The sequence below is a fragment of the Oncorhynchus clarkii genome, chromosome 5 (assembly GCF_045791955.1).
Source record: "Oncorhynchus clarkii lewisi isolate Uvic-CL-2024 chromosome 5, UVic_Ocla_1.0, whole genome shotgun sequence".
Taxonomy (NCBI): domain Eukaryota; kingdom Metazoa; phylum Chordata; class Actinopteri; order Salmoniformes; family Salmonidae; genus Oncorhynchus; species Oncorhynchus clarkii.
Genome location: NC_092151.1, coordinates 57,190,065 through 57,200,242, shown reverse-complemented (window position 1 = coordinate 57,200,242; position 10,178 = coordinate 57,190,065). Strand labels below are relative to the sequence as shown.

Genomic DNA, 10,178 nt, shown 5'->3' with positions numbered 1-10,178 from the left:
TGCATCAGAAATAGAAAGGAGTTCTATTTTAGCCCTTGGTAACGCAGACGCTTGTTGGCGCGCACGAGCAGTGTGGGTGCAGTAATAATGATTTCTACATTTATTTTGTGACGCTCGCGTGTCCGGCCTGGTCAGCATGTTACCCCGTGTACTCAGCAGGCCAACACAACACATTTCACTATCTCTTAGACAGGTTAGCAAATGTACTTTCAGGATGGCCTTCCCTCCACCCTCCTCGTTTATAACCGATTACAATGTTAGACTCAATGATTTATATATACACCATCGGTCGGACTTGAGATAGCTAACGTTAGCTGCAAGCTACCCTCTTCGCTCCGGGCCGCAGTCTGATAACTTTACTTCTAACTAGAGTTGACTGAAAGCATACGGAAAAAAACTGGATAGTCTTAGGGTTGAGCCAATTTGAATCTGGTATCAATATAAATATGACATTGAGTCACCGATTGTATACGCTATATTTTTTATTAGCTTAGCAATAAGTGGTAAATGCAATTTTCGTATATACGGGCTCTCTATTCCACCTCGCAGGGCAAACAGAGAACTGACTTTTTCCTGACAAAGATATTATAAATATACTCTGACAGGGGTAGTTCCTGCTTCCGAGTCGGCCTGTCAGAGTAGAGACTGGGCGTGGTTTAGACTCACCCAGCCTATCGTTGATTGTTGGCACAGAGGCTGGTCCCAGCCCCCTAAGCGCTTCAGCGGTCAGTCGTTGTAGCTGTGTAGAATATAGTTATCAGGCACCTGGCTCCTGTTATCTAACAAAAGACAGTTTGTTCTCGCAACACTACGTTCTGAATGTGCCCCCCCCAACTCATTGCACAGTTCCTGTCTTCATGTCATTCTGTATTTTTCCATCATGAGAAAGGCCCATGGCCCTGAAACTGTTAACAATGTCTCACGTCAGCCATGTTGCATAACACATTCATCCACACAAGCCAACAGCAGATAATATTCAATCACATATGATATGGTAACGGGCTATAGTGCATAACACAGAACCTCACAATAGTGCTCTTTGTTATACACAAAAATACAAATCAACAGCGGAAGACACAACTACACACCCTGTCTAATGTAAACAACAATGCATTTTCTTACCTGTAATGAAGTGTTTACTACACACGTAGTGTGTGTGACGAACCGAGTTTGGGAAACCCTGGACTAGAGCACAGTACTCTTCTGTGAGGCTCTGTTTTTGGATTTGGTATAGCTAAAACCCTGAGGTCTGGGGTTTTCCTCTTTTTAGAGGTACACCCCATTACACAACAACTTTTGGGCATGTTCTCGTTATTTGACAGACAGCTTCAAAGGTACCACTGAAAGAAGCCAACTTTGAATGCTGGTCTATGGGACAAACCGGAACGTGTCCCCTGAACAAGGGGCATGGCTTTGCTTGCATCCATGTGGTTACCCATAATTGACCTCTAATATTGAAATGAGGTGTTTATGTGTGTGTAAAGTAAGCTTTCGGATCCTGTGTTTTGTGCATGTGAATCCGGTAGCCCTGATTTATTTAACAATTTTTGTGAATGCACAATTACTATCCGATAGAATATGGGAAATATTCTATGTTCACACAATACTTTCATAAATATATACCTGCAACTATTAAATATATTGTATTTGATTTATTCCATGCATTGATATCTTATCGATGCATACCCAAAAGTCTGAGAAGTCATGAAAACGTTAGACACAGAAGTTAGTGCATTTATGTAGCCGGGAGGGAGGGGACAGTAATCTCTGTAGCGAATCATCTCGTAAACCAATGAATTTTCAGGCACTGAAAACAGTGGTCGCTTCCTGGCCACACTCGTATACACGAGTGGACGGCGTGAGTCGCATGTGCTTTTTTCTCATTTGTGTATGTTAAAGAAACCCATTCGTACTTGAGCATAGAAATTATGTGGTAGAAACATTGTAACAATATAAATATTACAGTGAAGAACTCAAATACACCATCCCATTTTTTGAAGGTAGGTTTGGTTTGTGTTCTTTGACAGAACTTTGGTCTGCTGGTGTGAAATATGTCATTCAAAAACGGTTAAATTGAGTATAGGCAGGTCCGTGTGTTGATGCATAATTCATGTTTTCTTTTCACAAACAACAAGGCGCCATCAGGTATTTGTGTCACAGGCTACATTTTCTTGTGGTATAATTCATAAATGTTCCCTCCAAAGAATGACTTTCAAGACAATTAAATGTTTTAAACTGGAGTTGGACGACCCGGACGATGCTGTGTATGCCAGCGGCGAGATAGTGTCAGGACATGTCGTTTTAGAGCTCAACAGGGAGACGAAAGTGCACTCCATGAATGTCATTGGAAGAGGGGTTGCCACTGCCCACTGGCTTGAGGATCACAGTGTGGGCATGAATGCAGTTTACAACGACTACACCTCCAAGATCACCTACTTTAGGAAGAGACAACATCTCATCCGAGGTAATTCTTCTGCATTTCTGGAAAAATCACACTGGTTATTTGTCAACAGATTTTTTTTTTTTTAATATGTCAACCATGTTAAAATGTTCAAAATGATTAGTATCTATTGATTTCCTTTTAATGCAATTATAAAATTCAAATGTTCAGCCCATGAATGGAACTAATTAATTGCCTGGTAAAATCATGCATCTCTAAAAGTAGTGCACCTTGGATTTGACCAAGCCTACTGTAGGACACGGTAAATATGGAAACACTGAAGACACAGGCCCTACTTTTGGTTATAAAACATTAAACACAAATCGATTAGAAAATGACATTCTTAGAGGCACTGTAGAATAACAAGAGACTGGAAAATAGTTGACAGCGTGAACTTAATATGCACAATTCTGTTGCGTGTGAATGAAGCTCACGTGTAGCAGCAACATACTTATAGGGATTGGATCTAGGCCATCAGACTGGCAGGTAAATAAATGCAGGACTGGTGGAGTTAATGTTTCACTAGAAAGTCAGCTGTCATGCATGGCTTGCCTTGACAATCAAATCAAATTGTATTTACATGCGCCAAATTCAACAGGTGTAGTAGACCTTACAGTGAGTGAAATGCTTACTTACAAGACCTTAACCAACAATGCAGTTTTAAGAAAAATAAGTGTTAAGTAAAAATAGATAAGTAAAAAATAAAATAACAAATAAAAATAACAAATAATTAAATAGCAGCATTTCAAATAGTCAAGGTAACCATTTGATTAGCTGTTCAGGAGTCTTATGGCTTGGGGGTAGAAGCTATTAAGAAGCCTTTTGGACCTAGACCTGGCACTCCGGTACAGCTTGCCATGCGGTAGCAGACAGAACAGTCTATGACTAGGGTGGCTGGGGTCTTTGACAATTTTTAGGGCCTTCCTCTGACACCACCTGGTATAGAGGTCCTGGATAGCTTGAAGCTTGGCCCCAGTAATGTAATGGGTCGTACGCACTACCCTCTGTAGTGTCTTGCGGTCGGAGACCGAGCAGTTGCCATACCAGGCAGTGATGCAACCAGTGCTCCATGCTCTCAATGGTGCAGCTGTAGAACTTTTTGAGGATCTGAGGACCCATGCCAAATCTTTTCAGTCTCCTGGGGGGGAATAGGCATTGTCGTGCCCTGTTTACGACTGTCTTGGTGTGCTTGGACCACCATGTTGTTGGTGATGTGGACACCTTAACTTGAAGCTCTCAACCTGCTCCACTACAGCCCTGTCAAGGAGATTGGGAGTGTGCTCGGTCCTCCTTTTCCTGTAGTCCTCAATCATCTTCTTTGCCTTGATCATGTTGCGGGAGAGGTTGTTATCCTGGCACCACATGGCCAGGTCTCTGACCAGGTCTCTTAGTTTTGATGTCTTCACTATTATTCTACAATGTAGAAATTAGTACAATTAAAGAAAAACCCTGCAATGAGTAGGTGTGTCCATTCTTTTGACTGGTACTGTACATGTTGCTGACCTCTTGACAGGCTGCCTTCTCTAACCTCAAGGTAAAATTAAAGTGGATTTAGCTAATGTTATAACACATTAACTACCATGTACAGCTGAGTAATTTCATGTTTACATAAAGTTAGTATAGCAGAGGGGCAGCTTAATATAAAAGTGTTGGCCAGTTTTTATATGTGGATAGGCTAATTATGATACATTTCCCAAAGAATAACAGGAAAGTATTTATTGGATGGTGTTCAAAACATAATTTACATGTCATACTCAGTGCTTGACTTGGACTAAAATAGGTGGCAGTACTCATTTTGTGTGCCAGTACTATTTATATTTAGGTGCAGGAACACAGTACTTTTGAGATAATATTCTATAAGAGGTGCAGGAACTCAAGCAGTGAAAATTTGCAAGCATACATGGCTTTTATCTCATCGGCCCAGCAATTACAGGAAGTCTCAGGTCAGAGCTCACTGAAGTTGATTACACACTTTTTAAAGTTGTCATATAGCCACCAGGAGGCGGTTGATATCATAAAGTTGCACAGTACTGGTACTCGTCTGTATTCTATGACAAAGCCCAGCTGTTGCATGTGTCGTTCACACCACAGGAGGCAGTATATAACCCTCACATACTTTCAGGAAACAAATAAGTAAACAACTTTGTTTTTTTTTGGGACAACATTTCACCCCTGATTTTGCAATCCCGAGGGCCTGGAACTAAATGTTCTGTAAGATATTATCGATGTATTTGTATTGCAAGCAGATGCACTTTCATGTTTATGCGCATTCCCTTTATCATTATTGCTTTTTCTTGAAGTGGTAGCCTAATAGTAAAAAAAAAACGGTTTCATGATCGTTCATACAGGGCTTTAGAGACTTTTCAAATCATCATCATGTTTGCTCTCTAAGAAAATCAATTTTGCAAACTGTGCATGTTCGGTTTCTTGGAACTAATGCATAGACCGCATGTACAGGATGTTAAAAATGGACAAGAGCTAAAGCGAATATAAATACATTTGCACAATAGTACAATGTGACAATGTACAATGTGAAACTAAATGGGAGGATCTTTGCTGTCTCCAGGCATGCTCAGTTAAGTCTGTTTTTGTCTAAGAACCTGTAACCATCAATCACCAGGCACTGTTTTCTCTGTTCGCTCTGAGCACTCCACGCCCAGGGAAGATGTTTATTAGCCTGCTACAGTCTATGCATGGCACCTTATGTAATATATTCGGAGATCCCGCCCCCTTTCACATCGTGCAAAAAGGAGCTGTGGCCGTCTCTGCTGCATCAGTTTTGTGTAGCGACAAGCCAGAGAGAAAACTGAAACGCTCTACGCTTTTTGACAACTTGAACAAGAGCGCAAGAACATTTGAGCAAAAGTAATCCATTTGGAATTAACACGCCTCAAGATGATTTTCGGCAAATTTAAAAAGTTTGACATCGTCTTTGACTCTCCAGAAATCGACTCTCCTCCAGTTTTCAGCAGTGGGGACGTGGTGTCTGGAAAAGTTGTTTTGGACCTTGCAGGGGAATGTAAAGTGGAGTCGTTGAAGTTGCACGCCGAAGGTTTTGCTAAAGTGTATTGGACCGAGTCTCGTTCGGCTGGGTCTAGTACTGCTTATACTCAAAACTACAGCGACGAAGTGGAATACCTCAACCGAAGAGAAGTGCTTTTGCAAGCAGGTTAGTCATTCACTCTTTCTCGGTGAATGTAAGCAATCGTGCTCCATGTTATGCTACTCTCCGGACAAACCATCTCGAGCAAATTTCAATCAAGATAAAAGTATTTTATTGTACACAACTGCGTTTTGTGGGAGGTTTCTCTCATGATGTTGTATTTTGTTATTTATTAACTTTGAATTATTCTGTCATTTAAAAAATAAATAAGTCCAAGTGTTGTCAATGCAAGTTAGATTCACTCTAAAAGTAATAACTCTAAAAGGGGACTCAGTGCTTCCATAAATAATATACAATTTAACAAAATAACCCACAAATCAAGGGCCTGCAAATACCCGTTCAAGAGCACCAGGTTTGACAAAAATCTGTTCTCGTGACAGTGAGAAGGAACCACCCTTTGCAAGTAGTATAGAGAAAGAAGTGATATGTACCACCTAACGTTTTTAATATCGGATAAATATGGTGCTCTTGTTTGATGAGAAAAGTAACTTCAGTTGCAGTTCATTGTAATGAGAAATTGAACTAAGTGACTTATCCAATATCTATTTTAGGTAGTACATAGCATTGGAAAGCAAAAGGCCCTCTTTCAGTAATCAATGAATGTATCAGAAGTTGTCACAACATTAATGCTTGTTTTATTAATTTATTTTCAGATAATGCCGAGCTCATCCTCCTCCCTGCTGGAAGACATGAATTTCCATTTAGTTTCCAGTTGCCTGACGAGTAAGTATCCCTTTCTGGAATGAATGGTTTCGGTTCAGTATTAGCATACAGTAATGCACTGTGTTGATTGCATTTGATTTGGGCCTATGATAAACATCACATCTTATTAAAGAACAACAAAGGTCTAATCAATTGATGTGTTTTACTCCAACAGGACACTGGTAACATCTTTCGAAGGCAAGCATGGCAGCGTCCGCTACTGGGTGAAGGTGAAGCTGCATAGGCCCTGGGCTACAGTGAGGAAGATCAAGAAGGAGTTCACAGTCATTGAGCCCATTGACATCAACACACCGGCCTTATTGGCCCCCCAAGCTGGCAGCAAAGACAAGATGGCACGGGTTTGGTACCACAACTTTGGACAGGTGTCGATAACTGCCAAGATTGACCGTAAAGGTTACACACCAGGTAAGAACCAACCATATCCTTTAACCCTAATGGCCTGAACTTAACAAATAGTTATAACTGTTTATAACTGAACCAAATATAATGTCACAGTCTCTATTCTCCAACTTCCAGGTGAGGTGATTCCGGTCTTTGCTGAGTTTGACAATGCCACCTCACGCTCTGTGGTGCCCAAGGCCTACATCACACAGACGCAGACGTTCCTCGCCCGGGGCACCATGAAGCAGAAGCAGGCTGTGGTGGCCACGCTTAGTGGCGACGTGGTGGGGGCCCAGCGCAGGGAGACCTGGCATGGCCGCGCCATCAAGATCCCACCAGTCGGGCCCTCCATCCTGCAGTGCCGCATCATCAAAGTGGAATACATGCTCAGGGTGAGTTCACTCCCTAGACAGAATGGAAAGCACTTCATTCACGTTTATTAGGTGTTCCTTGTTGAGTGTATGTCTTATTGATAATGAAAAGCTAATTAGAGGCTAGTGGTTTTACCCCTACTGAAGAGTCCATGTTACTGTAGTTCTAAAAGCTTTCTCCCTGCTCCACCACTTAGGTATGTGTGGATGTTCCTGGGACCTCTAAGTTGTGCCTAGAGCTGCCGCTGGTGATGGGCACCATCCCCCTGCATCCCTTCGGCAGCCGCACCTCTAGCGTCAGCAGCCAGTACAGTGTCAACCTGGAATGGCTCCGCATGGCCATCCCTGAGCAGCCTGAGCGTAAGTGTGTCTCATTGTAAACAAGACATAACATGTTCCCCAAAGCTAAATGCCAAACCCCCTGAAAATCTCCAACCCTTAGGCTAAATGGTTTATTCATCTGTCCCCTCTTTCCCTCTCCCATACAGCTCCTCCTGACTACAGCTCTGTGGTGACTGATGAGGAGGCTGAGCAGAACACTATGGCCCACCGTCCTGAGGAGGACCTCAGTGGGATCATGGAGCACCCACTTAGGGCTTTTGTCCAGGAGTTCCGCTTCCGACCCCCTCCGGTGTACTGCGAGGTGAGCTAGCACCACTTAGAATACTCTTGTGATTTAACTGAACTCTCTACACTTCATGACCCAATGTGCCTTATTGAAACGTATACCTTTGTGTTTTGCGCCTGCAGGTCGACCCAAACCCTCAGCCCCTCAACATGAGACGTCGCTGCATGACGTGTTGAACCAACCACTTGAGAGTCACGCGATGACCCGACTTAATTACGCAAAGTGATTTGTCTTCTCCTGGATTACTATCCGAAACTGGCTACCCAGTCCCAAGATGTGGCTTCTGTTGTTGGTAGGGACTAAGAGTACCGCTGAGAAGGTGGAAGAGGAGATGGAGACGACAGGACCTGGTTGTGGAGGAAGCCCTTTTAAAAAAAGAAAGATGGACATGTTATGTTGAGCAAGGAAAGGAAATAACTTGTCCCATGGTTCCTGTCCTCCAAAGTGATTTTGGCTCTGGATGAGGAAACAGAGCCCCTCCTGCCAATCAATGATTCCCACACAATAAATGTTTTGTGTTTTTTACTGAATTTGGGGAAATATTGGGGGAGAATCACTTGATTTTTGTAAGGGGGAGAGTTGGAGTTGCAGATGATACCTAAGCCTTAAAGAATGCTATGTGATATGACGAAGTAATCAGCTGGTTTAATGTTGAGGCATCTGTAATACCCAACTCCCCTTTGCCTTGTAACAAATAGCCTAGATGTCGACCTGTGTTATGTATTATGACTCAATCATGATGTTCCCATGACTATTTCTACTGATAGTCAAGTAAATGAGATTCAAGTAAGCACTTTTTCTGAGAAGTCATGGTTTGGTGAAGAGGAGTTGAGTCAGCAGGTTTAGATATTAAGCCGATGTACACAGGTAATGCTATGCAAAAGGGAAAGTCTGCAGTATCTGCAAATGAACTGAAATGATTGCATGAGCGATTCTGATGCAGCAGCTATCCTCTGTATGGCACTGTTCAATGTATTCTGAATGTTAATATAACAGTACTGGATGAAGAAACTAAGTGAATTTCTTTGTATGTGGATGAATTCAAGAGGAATTGGGGTTGCGTACAAGCTAGTTCTTTAGCACAAACCTATGCATAGTGTCTTCTCAAATAGAGACTAGTACTGATTTATTATGACCGTTCACAACAATGATAAGAGGAAGAAACGTGTGTCTGTTTCGAAGCTGCTTCAGGCTCAAATGATTAGTTTTAGAAGCAGCTAAAGAGGAAATGTCTGAGCTGTGTGGTTTGTGCGTTTGTGTCAACCCAGATGCCTGTGCCTTGATGTTTCTGAACAGTTTATACATGTCTGCAGAACATTTGTTCAGTGTTACATTAAGCCGTACGTTGAGGATGTCACTTTGAAGTGTACTAAAGAACATTCCAAGAAATTACTGAGGACTTTTACCTCATTTCCAAATAATGGAGAGAATGGGGGCTTCAGGTCAGCAATGCAGCTTTGGTGTCATGCTCAGTGCAGCACACACCTTAAACGGAATGTATTTTATACAAATGCCATTGTTGATTCACAGAACTTGCCAAAGTTTTTGTAATTATTGTTTCTAATAAAACACTGACAGATTTTTGTGTTTTCTGTCAATTAATTCATTTCTTAATTTACCTAATTCTATTTCCCAGAAAGTTTCATTGGTTAGATTTGACTAGAGGTTCAATACAACTTGTTCTCCTCGAATAGATGATTGAGTGCCATCTCAAAGAAGAGAATATTAAAGCTTCCTTTTCAGCAGCTACTCGTTGACATGCTAAGAAACATGACTGGGCAGGGGAATTTTGGTGAAAAGTAATTCAGTCACGTTTAACTTTTTTTGAACATCCACACATTTGAACTATAATGGGAATTGAATTTCTTTGACCAAACTTAGGTTCATGTAACTTGAAACCTCATTATTTAAAAAAACAAATTCTGTATTTTTTTGGAACATCATGTACAGCAGTTTTAATGTGAGCCGAGGCAACACTGCGGCCATGGTTCATCTGAAGAACACTTCTCTTACTCAGAGGCAGGCCATGAAAACAATAATTGTGAAGTGGTAGTGGGTGTATATTTTTACATTGTACAGTTACATAATTTTGCTATTCCAGCTATTCCTGCAGCGTTTGGCAGATGTTGGGGTCTTACAATTGTTGAATACATACAAGAACAGGATGAAAGGATAGCAGTGGCCTGCTACAGAGTTTCTGACTTGATTTCTTGTCATTTTTTGTCTTATCAAAGCTCCATCTGTGACTGGTTTATGTAACCAAACCCAAATATGTGACCTAGTAGGCCTGTAATCTGCAGTGAAAGAGGAAACAGAATACTAAGATGGTGTTATTAATTACACAGGCCATCAAGGATAACAAATTCATAAAAAACAGTTTCAAAACCTGACCAAAATAAAAACCATCTCTCACCAAACCTATTGGGACAGGCCTTGGCTGGTGCTGGTGGTGAGTTGGTGGCTTGGCACACA

The 10,178-nt window shown here is 41.6% G+C and overlaps 1 protein-coding gene across 2 annotated transcripts; it reads left to right on the top strand.

Moving 5' to 3' along the window:
• The first annotated feature begins 1,858 nt into the window (after positions 1-1,858).
• Positions 1,859-9,320, top strand: LOC139409059 (arrestin domain-containing protein 2-like). Of its 2 annotated transcripts, XM_071153727.1 has the most exons (8): positions 1,859-2,000; positions 2,205-2,464; positions 6,257-6,326; positions 6,481-6,731; positions 6,843-7,099; positions 7,276-7,438; positions 7,567-7,721; positions 7,829-9,320. In XM_071153727.1, the coding sequence occupies exons 2-8, from the start codon at positions 2,206-2,208 to the stop codon at positions 7,880-7,882; spliced, it is 1,209 nt and encodes a 402-aa protein (XP_071009828.1). In that variant the 5' UTR covers positions 1,859-2,000; position 2,205; the 3' UTR covers positions 7,883-9,320. The 2 variants fall into 2 exon arrangements, with proteins under 2 accessions (XP_071009828.1, XP_071009827.1); XM_071153726.1 differs by lacking the exons at positions 1,859-2,000; positions 2,205-2,464 and adding an exon at positions 5,008-5,609.
• The last annotated feature ends 858 nt before the right edge of the window (positions 9,321-10,178 follow it).